Source organism: Callorhinchus milii, unplaced genomic scaffold (genome assembly GCF_018977255.1).
Source record: "Callorhinchus milii isolate IMCB2004 unplaced genomic scaffold, IMCB_Cmil_1.0 Scaffold1, whole genome shotgun sequence".
Lineage (NCBI taxonomy): Eukaryota > Metazoa > Chordata > Chondrichthyes > Chimaeriformes > Callorhinchidae > Callorhinchus > Callorhinchus milii.
This window is the reverse complement of record NW_024704742.1, coordinates 91,188,993-91,216,077: the sequence shown is the minus strand read 5'-3', so window position 1 is coordinate 91,216,077 and position 27,085 is coordinate 91,188,993. Positions and strand designations below refer to the sequence as shown.

At 38.3% G+C, this 27,085-nt stretch overlaps 1 protein-coding gene across 1 annotated transcript in view; it reads left to right on the top strand.

Annotated features, from left to right (window-relative positions):
* The window catches only part of LOC103178075 (coiled-coil domain-containing protein 171), a 151,852-nt gene that overhangs the window by 84,409 nt on the left and 40,358 nt on the right, over positions 1-27,085 (top strand). Inside the window, exons 18-22 of the mRNA XM_007892585.2 lie at positions 152-378; positions 1,901-2,089; positions 3,687-3,878; positions 21,513-21,658; positions 22,967-23,021. Of these exons, the coding sequence (XP_007890776.2) occupies positions 152-378; positions 1,901-2,089; positions 3,687-3,878; positions 21,513-21,658; positions 22,967-23,021 (809 nt within the window). The remainder of the gene's footprint in view (positions 1-151; positions 379-1,900; positions 2,090-3,686; positions 3,879-21,512; positions 21,659-22,966; positions 23,022-27,085) is intronic.

Genomic DNA, 27,085 nt, shown 5'->3' with positions numbered 1-27,085 from the left:
CATCAGGGGTTAAGAGATGGCGTTTAGCAACAAAGTGTAGACCTGTTTAAAATATTTCTTCCTAAATTTTTTTAGTATCTAATGTATATTTAAGTAAACGTTGCTCCAAAAGTATAGTTCTTACAAGGTTCATGTTTTTCTTCCTGTTTAGACACAAATCCCCTTCCTACAAGCCGTTTCATTGCAAATGCAGCTAAGAATTCATTTTCAAAACTCATGGACAGAATAAGTGTGGAGATGGAAAATGATCCAGTTGTGTATGACAGATACTTTGGATATGGGCAGAAGGGTTCATTAATACAGATATTAGGCCATGGGCTCTGCAGAGCTAATGCCAAGGCAGTAAAACAAGGAATTGGAGTCACTGTGCCCATTAAGGTAATGTGAACAGTTTACAATTATTAACCATTTGTTGCTTTATTGACACTATCGTGTATAAAAACAAAGTTTTAAAATGCAGTGTGAAAGATGAGAGTTTAAATTAGTTTGAAATCTTGTGTGTAAAGCCCTCGTGTTCTTAGATGTTAGTTTGTGCACACTGACCTATTTTGAGTAAAGGAAAATAAAAAAATTCAATTCAAACTATTTTCCCTGTTCATAGAGGAAAATAGTATTGTTATAAAACTATATTACTTTTTGGTAATAATCACCACTTTTAGCACAACTCTTTGATGTGCCTCCTCTGATCTGGTGGCATATGTTACAGGGTGAAGTTTGGTACATGCAGAAATAACTCCATTTGGATTAATAAAAGCAAACACTTTAAACCAGTCTGGAGCTTCTATAACATTCAGTATATAATATAATGCACAGCCAGCATTAGAGGTCTTTGGATCAACTCCCAGACCAGTCCATCAATCCTATTCTGTTAAACAAAATGAAACCATTCTGGGATGTGCCAGCTTTCTTCCTGGCAGCGATGGCACCTGACAGAGCTGGCAGCTGAGGAAATTGGTCCCAAGTGCACAGTAAAAAGCAAGGAGTTCTCACTAAAGGTAGAATACGATATACAATATTTTTGTTCTATAACTCGGGGGAGTACTTTGAACATAAAGTAATCCCTCTAGACTTTCTTTCCCTTTTAGGTTCTTAGAATTTTGGACTCTACTGGGAATTAATGCTTCCCAGCCAACCTGATCAAACTATTATTTTAATAATTTATTACAGTAAAGCAGTGGCTTTACTTTTACTCATTCTAGAAATGGCATTCAATCCCATTTCTCGCTTCAACACCATCCAGAGTATGTGTTTGTTCAAACCTTTATGTAGAGTTCATGCCAATGAAGTGCTTGAATCCAGCCTAAATTGTTTTACTCTTTGATATGTCCTATTGTCTTACTAAAACAGTTAAGGTACCTTGGATGTTTGAAAATAGGCACTTGGGTTTTGAGTTTGTATCTCAATTTTATGGCGTGTTTTTAAACTCTTGAGTGTGATAATTAAGGGAACAAAACAATATTTGAATTATGTGGCTTACTTTATTCGTAGATTGATTTTATATGTTTTATTTGGTCATGATGATCATCAGTAAATTATAGTAGTTAATATTTGTTTAAAATATACAATTAGCTTCTTGTAGCAGTAGATGCTTGAGCAGTATCCCTGTGTTCCAATGAAAGAGTTTATGTAGTAATTTGCATCTTGTGCATTGGAGAATAACCCTTAACATTAACAACCTAAAAAACATTATTAGTGCAGGGCAGGGTAGAATAGGCTTTCATCAGTAATAAATGTTCTTTTAACAACAATAAGTTGACAATAAATTTAAACCAAAGAAAATGTCATCAAATCAACACTTTTTCCTCATTCAATTGCATCCTTCTTTGAATGGTTTAACTTTTATGCCATTTTAGTAAGTTGTTAACCCTATATTCCCAAATATTTTGTGTTCTTCACTTAGCAAAGTGTGGAAGTATTGAAGAAACAGATCCTTGAATTTACGCAGCGCCTGCATGCAGCAGAAGTAGAGCGTCGCTCGTTACGTATGGAGCTTACACAAACTAAAAATGAGTTGAGTGAGCAGAAAAAAGAAACTGGGAAATCTCAGAACCTTGAACACCAGCTGAATGACCTCAAGCAAGCTATGAGGGTGAAGATATCTCTTTGTGTGTTATTATTTTGCTGTGGCTTTTATCCCAAGGTTAAAATAAAAGCTATCTTGCATCCATTCGTTTGTTTAGCATTGCACTCCCTGAAAATGCCATTTTAAGAGGAAAAATGATCTTCAGGTATTTGCACTTGAGCTCACATTATTTGTGCGAAAACATCTAAATGGCATAAATATATTTTCTATACCTGCTGTCCTGATTTTTTCAAGTGTATAAAGTAATGAGTTTATTGTTCGTTTTCTTTTAAGATCTTGTTGGTAGTAGGCCACTTAGGAAATAGTGTATCAGCCTCAGTAACGTCATTTCACCATGCTGGTCTACATTAATTTTGGTGATAAATATTTCTCTATCACATAATTTGCTCTCTGGGATAGCATTTTGTATTAGGAAATTTCTTATAACCCATTAAATATGCAATGAAGTAGAGTCCTGGCTCTGGCTGCACTCTCTCTCATATAATACCCAAGAAAGGGAGGGAGAACAAACATCATTCCCAAAGCAATCAAAACTGGTTGTGTTTATTTTTCAGGCTGCACCACTATATAGCCATAAATATTCTAATAAGTACTTTGGAGCTCCAGATTACCAATATAAAATCTGTAGCATCTATAAATTTTAACTGGAAATATTAGTCAAGATGTTCCAATAGAGTTCTGGTTTTCCAATTGGTATGTCCTAACTTGAAGGTTTTGGCCAGCTTCATTCTCCACTCAGGGCTTTTGTTTGACAGGCCACTATTGTTTAAAGCTGTGTTGAAATTGTTTGCGATGATGCTTATTCACAGGCCCAGTTATAAAGGACACAAGCCATTCATTGACACTTTTCCTTGTTATATCTACAGAATTTCTATTCTTAAAATAATCAGACACAATATTACACTCTGTATTTGAAACAATGTTAGATCAAACCGACCTCAATAATAATATTGTTTAGAGAACACCTTATTGATTAAGTTAAATTGAGATACGAGAGCTGGGGCTCCCCTCAAAAATCAGCAATAAAATACTGCACAATATTATTTTATGTAATAACATAATCCATGCATTTGATATAGTGCCTTATCATGTTGTTGAGATGTCTCCATGCACTTCACAGATGTACTGTAAAACGTGATGACTTTGTATTTTGTGGGCTAATGTGAAAGTCAAATCGGGTACAGCAATGTTCCATGAACAGCCATGAAGTGAATCACCAATTTTATTTGGAGAATTATTGACCAGGATACCGGGATAAATTCCCTTAACTTTTTGAATAGTGCCATGAGATATTTAACAGCCACCTGAACAGGCAAACGGGACCTTAATTTAAATTCTCATGTGAAGGATGGCTCCTCCAACACTGCAGCACACCCCAAGTACTGCATTGAAATGTCAGCATAAACTAAATGGGTCCTGATGTGGGGCTTGTGCTCACAAACTTCTAACTCAGAGGCGAAAGTGCAAGCAATTGAGCTAGGCTTGCACACCAGTATTCATAGTTACTATAGTTCAAATAGTTTAATGAAGTATTTTTGTGATGCTGCATAACTTAATGATAACTTACAATCGCATATTTCATAAATCTTTTTGTAATTGGTAGACCCAGAAGATGGTTCCATTTGAAAGGTTTGGGAGTATATGTGAAGAGCTGAATAATGCATTGCACAGAGAACAGCAAGCCCAAATGCTGTTAAATGAACAAGCTCATCAGATGCAGGAGCTGGGCTTACGACTTGAGCTGCATTCCAGTGAAGAGGCAGAAAAGGATCAGACCCTTTCTGAGGCAATAAAGGTAGGCACCTGACCACATTGGCAAGAGTGATTTGTGTCTCATCATAATCTGACAATAAGTTGCATTAGTTCACAACTAATTCTGATCCATTTATTTTGTCTTGGTTAATTCATGGGTACTCTTCAAATAAATTTACCTAATGATGCTCTTTTACCCTGTATATTGTGGTCTTAAAAAAAATCGTTTACATTAGCCATAACAATGGCTCTGCTTAATCTTGAACTTTGTCAGAGAAAGATAGAGGAAAAAAGACATTGGGACATCCTACAGAGCACTGTGAAATGTAATCATCATCTTACTTTTGAAGAAGAGCTCCATGCAATCATCCTCTCGCGTGAGATAATTTTGAGTTTTATCCGTGCTTTGTGGGGTGCCTTCTTTGATTTTCTCAACAAGCATGTACAAGCATTATCTTTTCACTGTTTTCCAAGGCTGTTTTCCTTTGTAGTCGTTTATATCTATGATGACTTTTAGAAAACATAAAATTGATCTGTCTGTCGCCTGTAATTTGTTATTACATGCTGTTGGTGTGTTGAAAGCATACAGTTACCAAATAACTCAATCAAAAATGTGTGTAGTTTTATTTCCTTCTGTCCTCTCTCATAAAGGAAGCAACTAATATTGATGCATAGTTTTCCAGGATCTGGCACCTCACACAAGTTGCCGTTTATAGAACAGAATCATAGAATATTCAAAAATAGAATCCATAAATTAGAATTTCCCCCAGTAATCGTAGTAATACTCTACCCATCGATCCACTCTACCCATCGATCCACTCTACCCATCGATCCACTCTACCCATCGATCCACTCTACCCATCGATCCACTCTACCCATCGATCCACTCGGAGCACAAGAAGTCCAAAAATAGTCTCCCTTTAACCCCACAGAGAGTTTCTGTTTATTAACCCTTCAAACCTAAAGCAAAAGCATCAAAAATAGCAATTATCATGGATAATAATGTAATATTCTTATTCATGTCCATTTTTTGTTTGGCTGAACTAATGAAGCAGTATTGCAAAAATTCATTACAAAAATAACTGATTTTAAACTCATATGATTGACCTTTATTTTTCTGTAATAAAATAGTCAAGTAGCACTAGTGTTTTGTTGTCTCATGCTAACCCTCAAACCCCTCCTCTCGACTCCTTCCAGGTTCGCCTCAAGATCTTTTATTTTGACCGTGTCTTCGTTCATCTTCCCCTGGCCCAACCCCGTTCTCACTCCTAGCTCGGGTAGCAAACCCTGGACTGTCCAGTGCCTTGAGACATCTTTCTGACATGAAAGGCATAAATGTAAATTTGTTGTATACCTGGCTTCCTGCACCAAGAAATGGCAGACTTTCAGGTCTTCAGGTTGTAGGAAATGATATCAGCGTTGCTTCGTGTATATAGCGTGCAAATCATGAGAAGTGATGTCAGTGTCGGCCATTTTATTCGCTAAAAATGCAGCCTCTGAGATATTAGAACCATGTTATAGCCTGAAATCTGTACTTCAGAATGACAATCCAATAAGAGACTATTTAGTAATGTTGAAGTGTGTGCACTTAACCGAAGCAGTGATTTGTAAAGTACAGCTGATTGTTTTGAACACTGATAAATATATCCTATAAAATAAAAGTATGAGACTTGTTAGCTCATGGAATTATCACACAGTTCTGTTACTTCTCAGATCAGGAACTTCTCAGATCCATCCTTGAGTAATGATATGAAAATCTGCTCGCTATCAATTAAGTTCCTACGTGAAATGAATTTGGCCAACCTCTGGCTCTGACTCTTATCTTATTCAGGCTTCTCATTCCAGCTCATGACGCCTGTGCAGAATCTTAATGTTTCTTCAACCCCTACAAGTTTCACTCTATCTGATATTGCAGTATATAACTTGATAGCAGTAAAGGGTGACAAAAGTGGAAAAGTGTTCCATTACAACATTTCTTATCTTGATCAGTTTAGAAATGCATTGTACATGGATACAGACAGATGTAAGAGCGTATCCTATTAATAGATACTGTAATGGAACTAAGCTTTTGAAACCATAAATATTGATAGAATAACTTGTACTGTTTTAAAGGTTCCCAATTTATTTTATGTCTGATACAATTATAAGAAGGTTTGTAGGCAATTTAAAGATCATATGCAGGGCTTATTTTCTAATGTTGCACAGGTTCAATAGTACTTTCAGTGAATTAAAGTTTTACTTTTTTTTAACCCAGCCATTGTATTTGTGGATGAAAATCTTTATTATTTTGCGAATCAATACTTTGACAAAAAAAATTAGTCATTAGAGGCAGTGTAACACTCCAAAGATTTGATACTGTAATAAGTTTTAAAACACTTGGGATGAAAGATATCAGTGGAAATGAAAATAATTCCATTGCACCAATGTGATATCAAAATAGTAAAGTAACATAGTAGTTTTTCCAGACTGGATGGTTTGTTCCCCTGTATGTTCAATCTTTCCTCCCCATTCCCACAGGGTATAGAAAATTAGAGAAAAGAAGGGGGAAGAGGATTCTCCTTCTCTCCCCTCCGCCCCCTAGAAAGACATCCTGTCCTAAGTCCTAAGTGTTGGGTAATAACCAGTTTCCACTGATTACCTACTTCTTGAATATGCTATTGTCTTCCTGTGAATCATCTAATAATTCACCCTAGGCTACAAAATAGAAACAGTTTGTGCAGTGCTGTTCATCTAAAAAAAAGTCTTGGTTCTTTTCATTTCTAATTTACCTGCAAATCCTTGCATCAATCTGGCTCGGTTGATAGCAGTCTTGCTTCTGAGTCAGAAGGTTGTAAATTTAAGCCCTAGTCTGGATTTTGAATTTACATAGTGTAAGCTGACACTTCAATGCAGTGCTGGGCATGTGCTGTTTTGTTAGAGGTTCCATCCTTTGGATGAAATGTTAAATCGAGGTCCAATCTGCGTATTTAGCCATATGTTAAAAGATCCCATTGCACAATTCGAAAAGAGAAGGAAGTTTAAGGTATACTCCACAGACACGCGATACACACACGCCTCTGTTTACCTAGCAGTAAGTAGGAAAAGTAGGAACCCATTTGTTTGTCGATTGGTGGATCACTTTCCAGGGGTAATAATCCTTTACAAATGTTTGGTTAAATGTTTGATCAAAATCTAATTTCATTTTGGTCAGTGGCATTGAGTAGCAATTGAAGTCTTCCGTAATCTATCAGTTTGGTGGGAGAGCATCTTTTATCTTCAGATTTATGAATAGTGTTAAACCATTGGTTCCCAATTGGAATTTAAATTCTAAATTTTTTTTCTGAAATTTTAATTTGCTTCTTCTCAACCATCTTTCAAACAAGCAACTTGAAAGATTGTATTGTCTATTTCATTTGTTGCTGCTCATAAAGTAAACAATATCAAGTTACTGATTATCAATAGCTTTACTGAGCTTTACTGAGCTTGCCTTTTTGCCCCAACTCAATTTTTCTATCAAAGATGATGCCCAGTTTCATCTTGACCAAAGAATTCCCCCTTTATTCCTCCATCTCCATAATTTTAAAATAATATTTCAAAAGGGCAANTTTTTTATGTTGATCATACAAAACCTTTCTACGGTCAAATGAATAGATTGCGGCCTATGACCTTAATACAAAAGTAATTGAGCGACTAAATAGAGAATAAGTGGTTAGTGGACTGTATAATTTAAATGGTTAAAATGGTTAACAGAAAAATAAAACTTTCACAAAACAGTAATTTTGAGAGCTATTATACACACATGGTCATGCCCACACTCACCTATATAGTGTATATAAAATATATATTTTGCATGAATTTCAACACATGGGCATTTTATTTCAATTAAATTTGTTTTTATATTGGCAGTGTTGTGTAAAAGATTGCTTTGAATTTGCATTATTAATGGGAGTGTTCTGAAATATGTTTGAAATGACTGTTTAGAAGAACCCATTTTGTCAGCTAAAGTTAAATTAAAAAATTAAACTTGTTCAGTTTGAAGTTTTCTTTGTGCTTCTAATACTGCAATAAAGCAGAAGAAAACGTAGCATTATCGACTTGTGCGATTAACTTACATCATTTTTTATGACTCTTGATGCTTGGTATGTGCTGTGCCTCAGATTAAGCTGTGGTGTGTGCAATTCAGATAAGTGTTGCCTTATTGACCTCTCTCAGACACACAATTGCCGAGCTGTATGTTTTTAGTTTAATTTCATTGGGGTTTAATTAGTATACAAATAAAACTTTCCTTATCTTTTTCTCTACCTAATTGGCCTGTCTTTGCTAATGTGTGAAGTGTATGAAAGTAGGCTGTAATTAGGATGACCATGCTCACCTTTTTCTTTCTAACTTACAATCGCCTGAAGGTCTCAGAACCTTAAAACAGTGCTTTGGATTATTGCTTTGCAATCAGTCTAGCTATCCCTTAGGCTTTATCATGAACAGAAGGGCTTTGGGTGCTGCAGGTTCCCACTACATAGCAGGATCTTCACTAAATGTTTATTGATTATCTTGCTGCTCCTCGCTCAGCTTCCAACAACTTAATATCAGGTGACAGTCGAGAGAGTTCTCTGAGTAATTAGAGTTGAGCATTGGTGGAACAATTAGGAGCAGAGTTATTAAACTTGATTTATCCTATTCTCTCCTGCACTGCTTGCCGGATATCAGGCCATCACATGCTCAAGGAGGACCATGAACTCACGCTTGTTGGAAATTAATGGGTATTCAATGACTTATCATTGTTGTTTGTATTACACAAAGGTAGCCAGCAACTTTCAGTTGCAAGGTTGAGAATTTCAGAATTTATCAAGGGGTTTAATTAGGCCTGTGTAAAGCATATGATGTAGCTTAGTCAGTGGAGGAAGTCTTTCAACATTACTGTCAGTTTTGTAAAAACATGTTATCAGTCACTGGAAAGTTTTTGTGCATAATATCAACAGTAGGGGGTAAAAAAAAATGCAGTTGATTAATGAGTAAGTATTATGTAAATATATGCCTGGTATGAAAGATGTCAAAACACCTTGCCCTTTTTGGTAGGAAGATTTTTATGCTTTACATTCTCAATTTTTTATTGCCCATGTAAAAGGAACTTTTAGATTATAAACCTCTGTCGCCACGATCTTTCCAATTGGCTGTAGTTCAGTGGTTAGAGCGCTCGCCTCGCAAGCGAGATACGTGGGTTTGATTCCCAGCAGGGCGAAAAGTTGGGCAAGTTTCCTTACTCCACATATCTGTTCACCTAGCAGTAAGTAGGTACCCGGTTGTCAGTTGATTGGTGGATTACTTTTCCGGGGGTAATAATTCCTTTGAAAAAAAATTATAAATTTGTCACTTCAATCCACCACTGTTTGTGGGACACTTCTGTGCACAATTGGCTGCCATGTTTCACTGACAAAATATACAGTCAATTCACTTTACAGTATATACAGTGAAGCGCTTTGAGATGTCTTGCAGACGCGATAATGTGCTATATCAAATGCAAGGCTTATTATAATGTGTTATATTATTTATGAGATTTTGTTTTTGTTTCCTTTTCATAATTTATTGTAGTCAACGTTCCAACAAACTCTCTGGAATTTCCATCTGTAGGTGGGATGCATGGAATTCTTAGCTTTGTTTGGATAGTCTTAAGGATGGCAATGGGTTTCCTTGTGTGTCAGACACCCAGCTGACCAAAATAAATGTTACGATGATTCAATGATAAGTTACGATGTTGCCCCACTCTAGGGGAGTATGCAACCCATATGCACAGTCCTTGCTTCATTTTGTCTCATTGTCTGCAGAAGTGTGTCACTTTGGCTCCCCGGTAGGAAAAATTCAGTCTGTTCAACCTGTCAACCAGTGGTTAGTTTTATTTGTAGCTCCAATTCTTGTTTTCATCAGTCTTCCGCAAAAGTTGAAATTTTAATGCCAGTAGATTCTCCAAAGTTAAATCCTTCATTGATTTGTTTCTCCTCTGGCAGCTATTAAAGGACTTTGGCCATAACTTCAGAAAGTACTTTCAGTATTTGCTTTGGATAGTACCATGATGTGGTCTTATTCAGATAATGAGTAATGTCCTAATTGGAAGTGAGGAAGGGTGAGGAACATCTGCTTGAACACTTGTATAGAACTGTACAGATCTCTTTTAAAGAGTTGATGCCAAATAAAAACCTATTTGGATATACCTAATACGGGACACGATTGCTTCTCCATTCCCAATTTGGAAAGGTCAATTCATTTTCCTCAACAACACTGGATTTTTTTTCATTCAAATTCTATCGTGAACACTTTTTTTTAAATATCAATCATTCAAAACATTCTCCATCAACAAATAGTAAATCTGGACTCATTTATCATGAATAAGACAAAAGCAAACTCTGTCCAACTCATCCCCTTCCCCAGCAGAGGTTAACCAAAATGTTATTCAGTTAGTGCAGTAATTTTAACCTTTCGGACTCTTTTTTTTCCTTCCACAGAAAAATAAAATACGTGAACTCTTGATAACTCAACCTGGCTTAACCTGGCTTAACTCATCACTGTCACTTAAGTCATCATTTTGTCAATATCCTGATTACTTCCCATATAAACTGTTAATAGTTTATATGGGAAGTCCTGTGGAGTCCTGTATCTTAGTGGTTAGAGCACTCGCCTTGTTAGCAATAGGACCTGGGTTCGATTCCATGGGGTGAAACATTGGGCATGTTTGCTTACTCCACACACTTCTGGTATCCTAACAGTATGTAGGAACCCAGTTGTTAGTCGATTGGTGGATCACTTTTCTGGGGTAATAATTCCTTCAAAAAAAATAATAATAAATTGGTCACTCAATCCATGACTGTTTGTGGGACACTGCTGTGCGCAATTGGTTGCCGCATTTTACCCACAAAATATTCAGTCAATTCACTTTTCAGTATATTTTGTGAAGCACTTCATCACATACAAGGATTATTATTAATGAGGCACAAAACTTTACTCGTCACTCCGCTTAATGTGTAATTTGTCGAATTTTAGAAATTCTTGAAACTACTTGCAATGTAAAATTGATCAGATAACTTGTTCTATAAGAAGACCTCTTACATGGCAGAGGCCTCTGTTCTATTGGAGGGCAGTGCTGTGGCCTCACTCCCTGGTTGGGCGGTTAGGGAAGGTTGGGCGCGCATGCTCAGATGCGGTGTCTGGGGTGAGCAGTTGCTGGCTGAGCGAGAGAGCGAAAGAGAGAGAGGGAGAGCGCGGCAGCAAGAGACCTGGGAGAATTAGGTGAGGACCAATGGCTGACTAGTCATATTGGATAATTCATCACTGGATCCATTTTGGAGTTTACTTAACAATCTTTGCATTTGATATAGCTTTTTTCACATTATGAAGATGTCTGAAAATCCTTCAGAGAATTTACTGTAAAGTGTAGTTTGTAGGTCAATGTGACAATCAATTTGTGCACAACAATGTCCCACAAACAGCCATGAGATGAATGACCAATTTTATCTGTAGGATTGTTGGACAGAATATTGGGTGGCAGAAGACTTCCTTCTCTTTTCAAATTGTGCCATTGTATGTTTAACTTCCTACTGAACAGAGTAGAATTCTGCTGTCATAAAAAATAGAATAAATATGTTGTCTTGTATGATACAACCAGAGAAAATTGAAGACTTGGGTTGCATAAAGTCAGGAAACGATTTACAGTCAGTCATCTGTTTATTCTCAACTCCAAGCCTGCTTCCTTGTCAGAAATATGACTGAAATGTTACCATCTAGGTCTCAGTCACAAATGCTCAATACTTTTTCTGCTGACAAAACTGATATTGAAACCAGTTTGAGAAAGCCTGGCTTGTTAAACACTATTCATTGTTTTTTGGCACAACATATTCCAATTTGTTACCTTTGGATAATTTGGGCATTTTTCGTCCAAAAATGGCATCCGATTATCCAGAGCTGTCACAAATAGCACAGGAAGTTCTTCTTGCTTTTGGAATTGTTTACTGTTGCAAATCTATCTGCAGAAATGTCTGACATTGGGACAAAATTCAGAGCAACACTGAAAATGGCGACAGCAGATTCACCAGAATTATACCAGGTCTTAAAGGGTTAAATTATGAGGACAGGTTGCATAAACAGGGTTTCAATTCCCTTGAGTTTAGATGGTTGATGGGTTATCTGATTGAGGTTTTCAAAATAATAAAGGGATTTGATAGGGTAGATACAGAGGAACTATTTCCTTTGGTGGGGTAATCCAGAACAATGGGGCATAATCTTAAAATTAGAGCTAGGCCATTTAGGAGTGAAATTAGGAGGCAGTTTTTCTCCCAAAGGGTAGTGGAAATCTGGAACTCTCTCCCCCTAAAGGTTATGGATGCTGGATCCATTCACATTTTCAAGACGGAGGTAGATAGATGTTTGCTTGGTCAGGGTATCAAGGGATATGGGGCAAGGGCGGGCAATTGGAGTTGAGGTACAGATCAGTCATGATCTTAAAGAATGGTGGAACAGATTTGAAGGGTTGAATGGCCTACTTCTGTTTCTATGTTTATAGGTCATTAACCATGTTTTACATTTACCTACCTCCTGGAGTGGGGAAATATATTTTGTAAAGGGCCAAACCAGACATTCAAACATTCTTTGAGCCAATCCACTGAATTCTTGCCAAGAAAGAGTCGAGTTTTAAAAAAAATTCAACAGTTAGAAAAATTAATACCAAATATTTGAGCAGTTGAACATGGATATGAAACACATAAATAGTCCTGGAAATAGAATCTGTGATGTTTAACAGAAAGTGTGCAGCAAGAGCATCTCCAAAGAACTCTTTGACTCCTAGCTTTGGGGTCTCTGAACTCTCAAATAGCTTTCCTCTCCATCTTGACACACATTATTTTATAACATTGTCTCCAGTATTAACCCAATGATTAATGAAACCAGTCTGTTGCCTGAAAACCAGAAACCGCAAGCAGCACGTCTATACTGTATTAAAAACGCAGGCATTTTTGTAGCCTGCCAATTTTTAAAATACAAGTAAATGTATTCCACATCTCAGAAAACCATGCTGGAGAAGGTTGAGCAGAAAGAATTTCTGGAATAGAATAGTGAGAATGAGAATTAATTTTACTAATTTAAATATGCAATTTTAGTAGTTATGGTTATACAATAGTGTGAATATAATAAATCTTTTAACTGGAAGTTTTTTTTAAAAGAGTCTTCAGTTACAATGTTTACCCAGCAACAGAAGAAACAAGCTGGTAATAATCAAACAAAAGTCTGCTTTAACATGTTCGTAAAAAATCCCATAAAACATTAATCAAATTCGTTCTCTTTCTATGACCCAATTCTAGCACGTTTGTTGAAACGTTTAACAAGTATTCCTTTTTGTATGTATTTTACAATCTTAGTTTATACAGCAGACAGCTGACCGTTGATTTTGGTGTGTGGCATTGAGAGAGCCCTTGTTCATTTTGCACCAGCACAGCTACAGTATTGTTCAAATAATAATGCTGGATAGGATACAGCAATTCCTGATCAAATAGAAAGCCATTTTACTTAGGAGCATCTAGTTTAGTTCCAAATCTATTTCAACTCTTGGTATAAATATTGTAAAAATATTAGTGTTTGTCTCCTGCTACATTTGATCTTGTGCAAAGCATGAATTTGTAGGCCTAGCTATCATATGTTGTTGAAGACATGCCAGTTCAATCATTTGCCCACAAAACATTTACAATAAAATCCTGTGAAGCGTTTTGAGATGTCTTTCTGGCATGAAAGATGCTATACCAAATTTAAGGATTATTATTAGTAGTAGATCAGTTGGAATTGACGAATAAGCAAATATAAACATAAAAAGCAGAGTATGGTGAAGATAAAGTAAGAATGATTTTCTCTCTCTCTCTCTCCCACTCTGACCTGTGCCTCACTCCTCTATAAATTACTTGTTCTTCAGTGTTCTCATACTCTGTTATTTTTATTGTATTACTTGGCATACATATACAAAAAAAATTGTTGGAGGAAAAAAACGTTCAAAGGGTCCAATATGTTTTCCTGCCTTCTTAATGCTTACACCTGTGGTGAGAAAATGGAAGTACAATTGGAGCTAAACTGGTATTAATTCCACATTTAATTTTGCCGCGACTAATCTTACATTTTGGCTACAATATGTTTTTGTTACAAATGCTCTGTTCTACTATTGCAGGGATTAGAACTAAGAATTTGATTGATGTCGTACTGCTATAATGGGTTCATTATCCACAATAGCAATCAACATTTCCTTCAGTGTTAGTTTGACTGGCAATGGAGAAGAAAGGTGTCATGGAGATCTGTGAAAGAGTCAGGAACAAAGAGAAGCTAGGGTCAAGGGGATTATAAAATTTGCTAAATCAGCAATATTTTTTGGCTGCTATAACCATTGGAAATTTCACTTCCAGCCAAAAACTGTCACTATTCTATTCTGCCTATTACATTAACACAACTGCAAATCTGATGGTAGAGATTCATATGGGATAATGCTAATTGCATTAAATAGGCAGAGAGGGAAATTATAATAATAATCCCTGAATTTTAATAGTAATGCTTGTATTTGATAGAGTGCCTTATCGTGACTTTGAGACATCTCAAAGCGTGCCCACAGGATTTGCTGTAGACTGTAGTGACTGCATTTATTTTGCAGCAGCCAATTTTTCCACTGCATAGTCCCACAATAACATCTTACATTTATATAACACCTTTCACTTATTAATTTAGGGTAATGCAGGGATTTATACGTGAGTGTGAGAACCTTGAAATTAATCCATTGAAGCCTGGTAAAGACTGGGATGTTGGGCATGCAGAGTTTGGAGCCAGTGAGGATGTGGGTAGCAGAGTTTTGAATGAGTTAGAGCATTGGAGCTTGTGAATGGTGGAAGTTGGGAGATTTGTGATGAGAGCATTAGAGAAGTCAAAGGGATGAATGAGGCTTCCGGCAGCGTTTGGTATGATACGGATAGTGGCAGGCAACTGGCAAAGTTTAAGAATAGTGGGTTCAGTTAGGGAGCCCACTTTCTTAAAAAAACTACCCTTGATCCCTCCATCCTCACAAACTTCAGACCCATCTCAAACCTGCTCTTCCTGGCCGAAGTTTTGGAACATGTTGCTGCAAATCAACTTTGCTTACACCTCTCCCTCCACTCCCTACTCGAACCTCTCCAATCCGGTTTTCGCCCTGCCTACAGCACAGAAAGTGCTCGTGAAAGTAACAAATGATGTTCTCTCTCTTTGTGACCAGGGCTCATTCTGTCTCCTCGTTCTCCTCGACCTTTACGGCAAGTTCGATACAGTCGATCACGCCATCTTCCACCTCCTCTCCTCCCTTATCCACCTTAGTGGGACCACACTCGTATGGTTTGAGTCCTACTTAACAAACCTTCAACAATAAATCTCGGCAAATATTTTTTCCTCCTGCCCCCGCCCGATCACCTGTGGGTAACCCCAAATCTCCATCCTTGGCCCCTCCTTTTCCTTAGCTACATGCTCCCTCTCAGCGATGTTATCTGCAGACATGGGGTCAACATCCACATGTCTGCAGGTGATGCCCAAATCTACTTCTCCAGCTGCAACTCCCAGTCCGCTGAAGTCCTGTCAGCTTGTTTGACGGTCATCAAGGCCTGAATGAGCGCAAATTTCCTGCAGTTCAGTGTCGGCAAGACAGAAGCCGCACTTCTTCGGCTCCCGTCAACGTCATCTCTCATGTGAGTCTGAACTCCTCAACCTCCCTGGGCTCTCCCTCAGACTCACCGAACCCGTGAGTAACTTAGGCGTCAGATTCGATGCCCATCTTTCATTTCTACCACACATCCGTTCGCTGACCAGGAATGCTTTTTTCCACATCCATCACATTGCCCATCTCTGCGCATATCTCACAACCAACCCAGCCGAAACCGCCGTTCACACTATCATGGCCTATTCCAATGCCCTCCTTGCTGGTCTCCCCAGCTCAACCATACACAAAAGTCAATTAATTCAAAACTCTGTTGTCCTGGATACTCATCTGCACAGAACTCTGTACCTCCATCACACCAGTCCTTGCCAGACTTCACTGGCTCCCAATTACCGAATGGATTGATTTCAAGATCCTCTCACTTGTTTTCAAATCCCTTCATGCCCTCACACCTCCCTACCTAACCGATCTGCTTATGCCCCCACACCACCACCCACTGTCTCTGCTTTGCTGGCTCCTGCCTCCTGTTTGTCCCTCGACCCCTCTGCTGTACCATCGGTGGCCATGACTTCAGACACTATGCCCCAAAACTATAGAACTCTCTCCCTCAATCCCTCCACCTCGCCCCCTCCCTCCCCATTTTCAAATCCCACCTATAGGCCATCCTTTTTGATCGTGCTTAAGGTCACCTCCCCCTCCATCTCCCCCTGCTTCGGTGTCAGACTCCTCCACTGTCAGGCGCTCCGGTTTACTACCCCACGTGAAGGGCGCTATATAAATGCAAGTTGTTTTTGCTGTTGTGTTGATGTGAGGAAACAGCTATGGAAATTATCCAGTTTTATTTAGGGATTATTGGTTAGGACTCTGGGAGAAATTCCCCTCTGATTTGGGTATTTGTATTTGGGTTTTCCTTTCAACTTTTTTCAAACTCTTCAAATACTCCTTATTTGTATCACTCAGTCAAATTAGAAGCTGCATTGAACAAGCTTCAAAACATTTTGATTGGTCCAGTGATCACTCCTGAGCCCTTCTTCATGTCTTGCTGTTCTGAGTCTTGAGATTTGTATTTCATTTATGCAGCTTTGGTGAAGGAGAGATGTATGTAGAATAAACAAATCCAGCAATCGGGTAGGTTATTTGGTGGTAATTTTTTCATTTTTTTTGTTTATGTGACCAAAAATCTAAAATGCCGGTTCTATGTCCACCCGCTCCCTCCTTTACCTGTTGCCTTTGGGCCTTTCTTGTCTGAATAAAAAAAACTGAGAGCAAGTTTTTTGATGCATGGTCAAGTAAGAAAAAAAAAATTGTATTAAATTATTAGTGGGAGAATAATATCAGAATTATTCTCAGGATATTCTATAGTAAAAGTTTTTTATTGATTTCTGCCCCCAATTTCTCATCTTCTCCTGAAAGGGGTGTGGATCCCTGTTTACTGGGAGTTCTCTAGTATCTTGTTAGAATTGGCAATCTACATTCTAACTTGAAGGTCAGCTTTGCTGGCTATTCAATCACAGAATATTTCAATGGAGCCTCTGCACAGCCAATATCTCCACATTACAGAAGGGAATTATTTTTTGAGTATCGAGCCATCCCTCCTCGCCCTCTTACAATAAGAACTTGAAATAATGTCCTTCATATAGGGTAACTAATCTCACTGTCTTTCCAACTATGATCAGCTACCTCAATACAAATGAGGAATTGATATACGTTCTGCTTGATATGCGTGGTTTAGAACCACACCACAAAATATTAATCACTCATCTATCGGAAGAACTTTGAAAATGCTTAACAATAAAAATCCTTGTGTTTTGCTATAGTGCGTATAACATCAAAATGTCTCAAAGTGCTTCACAAATAATTGCTGTGAAGTGATTGTGTATTTATAGGCGAACATAGCAGGCAATTTAGACACAGTAGCGACCCACAAAAAAACATGAAATGGATGACCAATTTATCTGTTTCTTATTGAGTGAGGGGAAGGATGGTTTGGGGATTGTTCCGAAAAAAATATTTGCAAGAGCTGCGAGTCAACCTCAGTTTTTTGATTTTCAAAATGATGATCTTAAAAAAACTGGGTTAACAGAGGTATTTACCACTGGTGCTTCTTTTATTTGAAGATATCAGAACTGACTATTTATACATATGTATAGGAGAAGGGAGGAGGAGCTGATTAGTTTCCTCTCCCTGATTCTCCAGTCCTGGTGACAATAATAATAATAATACTTGGGTTTGATATAGCACCATATTCACGTCTTTTGAGACGTCTCAAAGCGCTTCACAGAGTATACTGTAAAGTGAATTGACTGTATCTTTTGTGTGCAAAACGAGTATTTATCTTTTGTATCAATGTAGTACCATTCGCCAAAGAGTTTTTTTTTAAGAAAGAAAACAGTGCTACTTGTTCCCTGCCACTGTCAGTGCAGACTTAGTCACCTTGAGTGACAGTTGATAATGTTTGCATGCTTAACATCTCATGGCAGATTCTATTACATTCATGTGATGAGTTTCACATGCAGTATTGTACTTTTAAAGGCAGGTGGGTGGGGAGCCCCAGATAGAGTAGAAAACTAGAATAGTAAGTGTTCATTTTAATGTGTTGGGATGAATAATAAAGGCTGGAAAGCTTTTCCAAAAGGGGAAGAGTAAAAATATATCTACCTTCCAATAATAAGAATGACTACTTACACAGAGTATATAATCCAAAATTTTGAGAATCTCAAAGCATTAAATTACAAGTCCTGTAGCTCAGTGGTTAGAGCACTCGCCTTGCAAGCGAGACCTGGGTTAGATTCCCAGCAGGGCAAAATCTTGGGCAAGTTTCCTTACTCCACACGCCTGATAATAATCCCTCAAGAAAAAAAAACAATAATAAATTGGTTACTTCAATCCATGACTGTTTGTGGTACACTGCTGTGCACAATTGGCTGCCGCATTTCGCCCACAAATATATAGCCAATTCACTTTACAGTATATTCTGTCCAAGCGCTTTGAGAAGTCTAGAAGACATGAACAAGCGCAATATCAAATGCAAGGATTATTATATTATTATTACAAGCGAGAGATGGATAAAGAAGGCATCTCAGTACATTTGATTGAATGTCAATCCAGATTGTCAAACCTATCTTCTTCCCTTAACAGTATCAAGCTCTTTCTTAAATGTACAACTGTTGATTACCCTTAAGAGACAATATTAATTTTACCCTTTGCATTTTAAGTTCAGTGTTTAATTGATTGTAGGTAATTTAAAGAATGTAACTTTTGCTGAATTGAATTATCCAAATCAATTTAGCCGTTTCAGTTTTTCCTATTAAGTGGAAACCAGGTTGTCATTTAGTGGTGGTTAAAATGTGTTTACATTTCAATAATTATAAATTATTGCAGGTTTGTGTACAAATTAACTTTCACATTGGAACCAATTAAATTAAAAGCACTGAGCGTCATCCATTTTCTCACACTTTAGATGTCACATTGAGTTTGTGTGATTCAATAAGCAATATTTATGGCTATTTTTCAGAATTTACATTTTGGTGGATTTTCACTAGTTTCTTATTCTATGTGGTGCTCCTGATATTTCCGATGTAATTGTAAGATTAAGGCACTGAAGTTTAAAGCACTCAGAATCAATTTGCACATGTGGACTCAATCCAACTCGACAAATGTTCCCCTAGGAGACATGGGGAAAATGGGAATACAATCTATTCAATATAGTGCAGGTTTGGATATATCATCGTGCATATTGACTACCTGCTTCACCATGAGGAGGTGCTGAGCACTGGCCTGTTTCCTGCGCGCAAGACACAAGCGGAGCCGGGCTCAGTGATATCAGTGGCTAGGCTTGAAATGAGGGGGTAATGCACGTCAACAAGACCGAGGCTCTCCTGATTAGCTCCCGTTAGCGCCTCCTCACCTCAGGCGCTGACAGCATCACCATCCATGGTTGCACACTCTACCTTGCTAAGCCAGTCCAGAACCTTGCCATCTTGTTTGACTCTCAACTATCCTTTCTACCCCACATCTGTGCCATGACCCGCTCTGCTTTCCCTCACCTCCGCAACGTCGCCCGGCTCCGCCACTGTCTCACACCGCAGTTTGTCGAGACCCTCATGCATGCTTTCATTACATCGAGGCTTGGCTATCCAAACTCCTTGCTTGTCAGCCTCCCCAACTCCTACCTCCATAGGCTGCAGATCATCCAGAACTTTGCAGCCCGTGTCCTCTTCCACACCAAGCTCCGTGATCCTATCATTCCCATCCTCGCCTGACTCCACTGGCTTCGCATCTCCCAGAGGATACAGTTCAAATCCTGGTCCTCACCTTCAAAGCCCTCCATGATCTTGCTCCCCCTACCTCTGTGACCTCCTAACCACCTACCATCCTGTTCGTTCCCTCCACTCAGCAGGCTCAGCCGGCTTCAAAGTCCCCCACCTCGCTCGCCCCACTATTGTCAGGCAGACCTTCTACCACTCTGTCCCCACCCTCTGCAACACCATCCCACAGTCCCTCCGCTTCGCCCCCTCCCTTGCCTCCTTCAAGACCCGTCTCTTCGACCGTGCTTTCGATCACCCTGCTTCCCTCCCTACCCTCTACCCTCTCCGGTCCCGACCTCCAGTTTGGGTCCGAAACTCTGTCTGTCCAGCGCCTTGGGACATCCTCCCGACGTGAAAGGCGCTATACAAATGTAATTTTGTTGTTGTATAAAGTGCTCTAGGTTATAAAGCAGTCTCATTTTATGCACTCTGGTTTGTAGCATGTTGGCTGACCACCCCCATCCTCGCCCGGATTCACTGGCTCCCTGTCCCCCAGAGCATTTAAAATCCTTGTCTGCATCTTCACAGCCTTCCATGGTCTTATTCCACACTGCCTTTATGACCTCCTGAAACCCTACCAACCTGACCGCTCCCTCCACTTGGTCTGCTCCATGTCCACCGCCCGGCCCACTCCACCATCAGAGTTTAGGCCTTTCGCCTTTCTGCACCCACCGCTCTGAAACTCTATCCCGGAGCCCCTCCACCTTGCCCCCTCGCTTGCATCCTTCAAAGCCTGTCTCAAGACCTTCCTCTTCGACCACGCCTTTGGTCATCTTCTCACCTTCAACCCTCTTGGGCCTGCCTGCAGCTTAATTCAAACCCTTGACTATCCAGTGCCTTGGCACATCCTCCCAATGTGAAAGATGCCATATAAATGCAATTCCATAGAATTATACAGGACAGAAGGAGGCCATTCGGCCCATCGTATCTCTGCCGTGACGGCTCTTTGAAAAGAGCTATCCAAATCAATCTCACTCCCTGCTTTCTCCCCATAGCCCTGCAAACTTGTCCTTCCCATTTGTGTTTTTGTTGATGGTATACTGGGCTAATAACACCAGAGTACTGTGATGTTCTTAGCTAATGGCCATATTTCTAGCTTTATTTTTGTCCATGTGCATTTCTCTGGGTGTTTTTGTTTGTTTTTCATACCAAATATTTTTCTTGTCCCCATGTATCCCCTTTCTCTTGTGACTCAGAGTGGCCTATGCGCGTTTATCTGCTGGCATTTGTTTAAAGATCAGGTTTGAATAATTCAGATTTCAGTGGTTGAGAATTCTGATTGCTGCTCTCCTTGAAGCTATTAGCTTCTGAGAGTTAATTTCTACTGAAGAATAAATAAAACGATGCATGCAGGAAACCATGAGAGTTTATCTCCTGAATGAGAAAGTCTGTGTTACCCTTGAGTGTTAAAGCTCATGAGTTATAAAAGCCTTATTCACGAATGGGATGAATTCAGCGTCCCACCATTTGTCACTACATATGTTTTAATTACTCCTTTGTTTGAAATTAAGACTATACCAATGGTGTAATTTATCTTACATATATAATCATCTACTAGATTACATCAACCTATTTTAAATTAAGATGCTTGCGAATTTGTACATCACTGTTTTCCCAGTTACTGGTTGAAGTTAGTTATGTTAGATTTCTGCCAATGGCACAATTTGAAATTCTGAACTGGAGGATATTCTGTTTGTTTCAGAGTCTCTCGGAGGCAAAAATGGAACTAAGGAGAAAAGATCAATCTTTGCGTCAGCTAAACAAACACCTAACCCAGCTGGAGAAGGACAAGCGTCAACTTGAGAGGAGCATCCAGGATGCAGAAAATGCCCTCTGCATGGCAGCAAAGTGAGCATAGGACTTTTGGGACCATACTTAAAACAGCTTAGGATCAATGCATGCTCTCAGAGTAGAGATTTTTAGTAGAAAATAATTGGGGCCAGAGTTCAAAAGCAAATGGCAGAGACTACCTTTGAGAGTTACAGGGTCAATATTTTTTTGTTCTGAAGGTTTCCAGAAATGCTTGTTTTTTTAAATATATATGTTGAAGCAAAGGTCTGTATTTTGCACTTTATCTATCTACATGTGAACATCTGTAAAAATGCTCTTTTATGAGATAAAAGCAACACATTTTGCACTGAATAGTTTTCTAGATCTTAAAAAGTTTTTTATATGAAAGAAAGTCTCTCGATTTCTTATCCTCTATTGAACATCTTCCTTCCTGTGTTTTTCCCATCCCATTTTCTAATTTTTAATCTAACAATATTGTTTCAATTTTCAGCTTGAGAGATGGCTCCACATTTGCCAGCTGTACTGGCCTTAGTGGCCACTTGAGGATTCTTTCTTAAAGTATGTTTTACATACTATTTCGGCAGACTCATTGACTGTAGGAGCACCATAACCAAGTCTCCCTCGATGTCACATTTTACAGTGGTTCAATGTGTAATGATCGGATTGGAAACCCTGACTGGATTTCCAATTTGCTACCCTGACAGTCTTTCAGCATAATTCAATCTAAGTTTGGCTGATAATATGTGTAGAGTGACTAAAAGGTGGTGATAACAAAATGGTGACTCGTGAAGAATTGATTGGCTTTGGACTAAACCATTGTGCTGAAGTTGGGGATGTGGGATATTAATTTCCAATTTTGTCTAATGAAAGTCAGGTTTGGATTACACTTTTTAATTATTGCATCATATACTACATTTTTCACCTCTAAAACTCCTAATAAATTATCCATACATTTGATGCAGCATTTTATCATGTTGAAATGTCTCAAAGCACTCCACAGAATTGTCTGTGAAGTGTAGAGACTGTGTACAGTACAGCCCAGTTATAATGCAGTGTTTGGGATCCATAAAATCGTAATCTGCGTCTTGTGGAGTACGATATAACTGCACTTGGGCACAAGCAGGAAGCAGGTCAGCTGATCCTGCACTAAAATAAAATTGATGACTTTTAGGTATCAGTCACCACTGTGTCATTCCTGTTTAAGCAGGAAGAGACGACGACAGCCAAATGAAGTGTTGTTTTAAGGTAGGGATTGCTTTCTTCAAGCAAAATGAATGCTTTGCTCTAATGAAATAACAGTTACGATTTATTTGTTTTTATTTCCGCATTATAGCAACTTTCATAGCAAATGTTTTTTCCTAACAGAAACCGAGAACACTTGATTAGTTACGTGAGATCCGTGGATACTATCCTTGTGGAGGTAAATTACTTATGTTTTAAACTTATTAATAATTTTTCAGTTATTTTGTATACATCTTTGCTTTTATCAAATATAAATATTAGGGATAAAGTTCCGATTTTACAGAAGCGTTCAACATTAATTTTTACACAGTCATTTTGATTTGGGGCCCTGAGTTCAAATCCAGCACTTCAAATCCACACTGAACCAACCATGAAACTCAAGTTAAATTCCGAAAAATACCTGTGTTGGACCAGGGCGACATTTCGGCTTCTCACATCATCTATCCTTATGGTTGTTCTGAGGCCAATTAGCACCAAATTAAGGTCTCTTCTCTCTCTTGGCTGTTAAATATCCTGAGGGAAATGATCTTGGGCAGTCTCAGCTCAATTGCTTCTAGATGTGAATCTGCAGCATGAAACTTCCCATAATTTGGTACTAATTGGCCTCAGAACGACTATAAGAATAAATGGTGTGGGAAATAGAAATGTCTGGTGCAAGTAAGAGGTGCTCTTCTAAATTTGGGTTAAGCCTTTTGTTGGAGCAGAATAGGTCTGTGCTGTAGATGAACTGTGCTGTTGATGCTCTTACTGGGTACAAAGTGGAAAAATGTTCCCTTCTGCAGCGCCTTAATGGTGCACAATTCACAAAGAAAGATAAAGCAGTTGGATTCTTTGAGTTTATTTCTTTTATGTTTTGACTTTGCAGCAGTCATCATCCGATTCTCCTTGACTATCAAAGGTAGTCTGCATGCAGCGTCTTTCAGATTGTAGAAACTGCTGAGGAAGACTAGCAGTACATGGCACATTTCCAGTCATGATAGGGAAGAATGTGTGGGAAGCAATGTTTGAAGTTTTAAACCACAAAATAAAATCAATTGAGGGTTGTAGATAAGAGACCCAACCCTTTATTTGTTTTTCATTTATATTCTGTTCTGGCCATATAAGTTGCACTGGAAAAATTACACTTGAACTATTTTATTCCCTTATCCCACGTTAAGAGTTGAAAAACATTGAAGATGGCTACTACTCTCTTGTGATAATTTCCCTGCAGGAAAACACAAATGAATGGCTTGTTGTGATGCACTTTCTATAAAATATGATTCCTTTTTTCCCCAAAGAGCTTTTCTTCCTACTCCCGTCTTCGCAGAAATGCTCACCATAGAACAGATGAGTAGATGAAAGCACATTACAATTACATAATATAGATACTGGAGTTTAATTTGTGGTCTAGTCGTCCCAGTTGTCAGGACTAACATCCTGAAAGTTGCACGTCCGTCTTCCAGATCATGGCTTTTGACTGCCAGTTAGCAGAAAACCAGCACAAGTAAAAGCTCAAGAATAACACTGATATTGCTACAGCAGTGAACTGCCATGATCTTACGACACTTGCACTAATCGCCTTCAGGTTGTTGGCATTGAGAACGATAGAGGGGTACAACCAGGCAATTCATATTTGAAAATGTGTCTCTTAATTTAGAGTGGTAAATTAAACCCCAATGTGTCACAAGTCGATTTTATGATGATCAGTGTGAGATTATAAAACCAATTAAATATGTAAACTTGGGGTTGTTATTCAGAGCAAGACATGTAGAAACTTCTTTTAAAATAAATTAAATTTTATTTGCTTCAGATATACAATTGCTTGATCACAGTTCAGTTGCATTTGTTTTGAATTGCATACACTAATATTTAGAGTGAATCCCCTAATTTGAAAATATATTACCTCAGATGTATTTTATTTTAACATTGCATTATCTGCACTAGCAACAGAGAGCAGGGTAGTTAACTCCGGATAAATGTTGTGCACTATTCACTTCCTACCAGAGAGAGAGGAGTGAGAGGATTATTTCAGATTTTAAATATTCCTCACAATTTCTCTCCCGTCCCCACTTACCTTTGCATCTTTACAGATTGCTATAAGTAATACAAACTGCGTGACCTTTCCGTATAGTGCTAGATAGATCTCTTTAAGCTAGTAAAGAACTTAATCCTCCTCTTCATGTGAAGCAAACTAGCTGTTTTTTGCTTTGATGTCACATTCATGTAGTCACCAGAGGCACGATAGTGAGAATAGTGGGTTGAAGAAGCCTTTGGCTCCTCTAGCAGGCCTCTGACTCCAAGGCTCATTTATCAGGGGTCTCCTTCAAGTGGTGATAAGCTTTTTGGCCCAGAGTAATAAATATCTGAATCAAAGAAGAACTCACTGTGACAGAAGAATGCAGAAAATGCAGAAATCAAAGTCTTGCTCCTTTCGGCAACATTCATTTCATTCCAACTTTCTATATCAGAGGTGGCCTTTTGTTCTAAGATTTCATAACACTCAAGCAATTTGGCATGTTTTTACAGAATCAAAGCCATAAGCAAGGTTTTATGGGGGAAATAGAACCAGCTAGCTCTTCCTCATATATTCAACTGCCACATGAAATGGAACAAGCTAATACCCAACAGGGAATCATCACTTATTGTCCCTTTCAGATTTAATATTCCAACACAACTTGTGGTTTTCCCACACTCCTCTAGCCTGTGACATCTTGCCTGGTTCAGTTTAATTTGTTTAATAAATACATTTTGCACGCTTTAATCTTGCCCTTTTCTTTATATAGATTTTTAGATATTTTAATATTTACTGTATTTTTTAAGTTAACAGCTTCAGTATCAATGGCATTAACTTCCAGTTGCTGAGCACAATTTCTTGTTTAATGTTCAATAGTGATCATTCAAACCTCTTATCCCGTTGGCTCGAACCTTACTCTCCTTAGCCAGATATAGTATTTGGTTTCAAGCTCTCTACGTATTGCAGATTCTTGCATTGTTATATCACTTCTGCGTTTTTGTAGAGCTAAAGGAATTCCAACATTACTCCCACTAGTTGTGTGATTTGTTGTTGGAAGCTGGATTTATATTTATTCCTCTGAATGGTTCTGCTCTGCCAAACATTTCTTTGTTTTCCAATGTTATTACTGTATTAATAATATTGAAAAACAAAAGAACCAGGTGTATGATTAGCTTTTTATTAAAATTTAAAGCTTAAGGGACATTTTGACTTTTATTTTTAAATATGTGTTGAAATCAGCTGCAGTCCTAAAGTATAAATTACTTTGCAGTGTCCTGATTGGTGTACATCTTCAAAAAAAGTCAACAGCATTGATTATACCTGCAAAAAAAGAAATACCACAAATGCTAATTTGCTGGGGATATTAGGTAGCAGTTTCCAACTGGTCCAAACACTTATTTGCACACAGAGCTAACCCAGTCCAAGTAATTTATCCCTCCAGATAGTTAGATGATTTATTGTTTTTGAATCAAGGTAGGTAGGTCAGAACGTCAGAACAATAAAGTATCGACTTCTGTGATGTTTTTCTTAACTAAACAGCCCAGACAATGTTTCCCTCCCCTGAAAAATTATAGAGCAATGAAAAAACTTCCAAGAAATGATTGACTGTCTTTTGTATTTAAAATGAAACTTTAGTTACATAACACTGTTTCAAGACCAGGAGAGGAGTACCATTGCATTAATGGTCGTTTAATTGCAGTTATTTAATTGTCTCGAGTATAAATATAAAACTATATGTATGACCATTTCTCCTTCCAGATACAATTTTGATTTAAGAGACAATTTTGTCTGCAAGGAACAGTGGATTTGTGCTTAAGATTAAGACAGGGCCAGCAAACGGGAAGATTTGGCCCAGTTCCTCTAGCTTTCTTCTGACAGTTGTCAAGATGTACAGGTGCTGGATACTTGAACTAGTTTGTCATCCAGCAGCTGTGCTGTCCAGCATGTCATCAATTGCATCACTTCATGTCATTCTGACCCAGCCAAGCTATAAATGGTTCTGCAGTTACAGAGAGAATTTGAAAACCTTGACGTATCAAAGCTGTGCCTTTACAAAACAGCTGGATAGTGAACTTAAAACACTAATTTCTGGAAAAACTAAATCCACTTGGAACATTTAAAGAATTTCTTAATATCGAAGGTAGTGGTATCAATCAGATCACAGGTAAACATGCAGTTGGCTGCCAACAGTTGTATTCTAATAATGGAAAAATCCCCGCTAAGGAAGGTAAAACAAATAAGCATGTTTC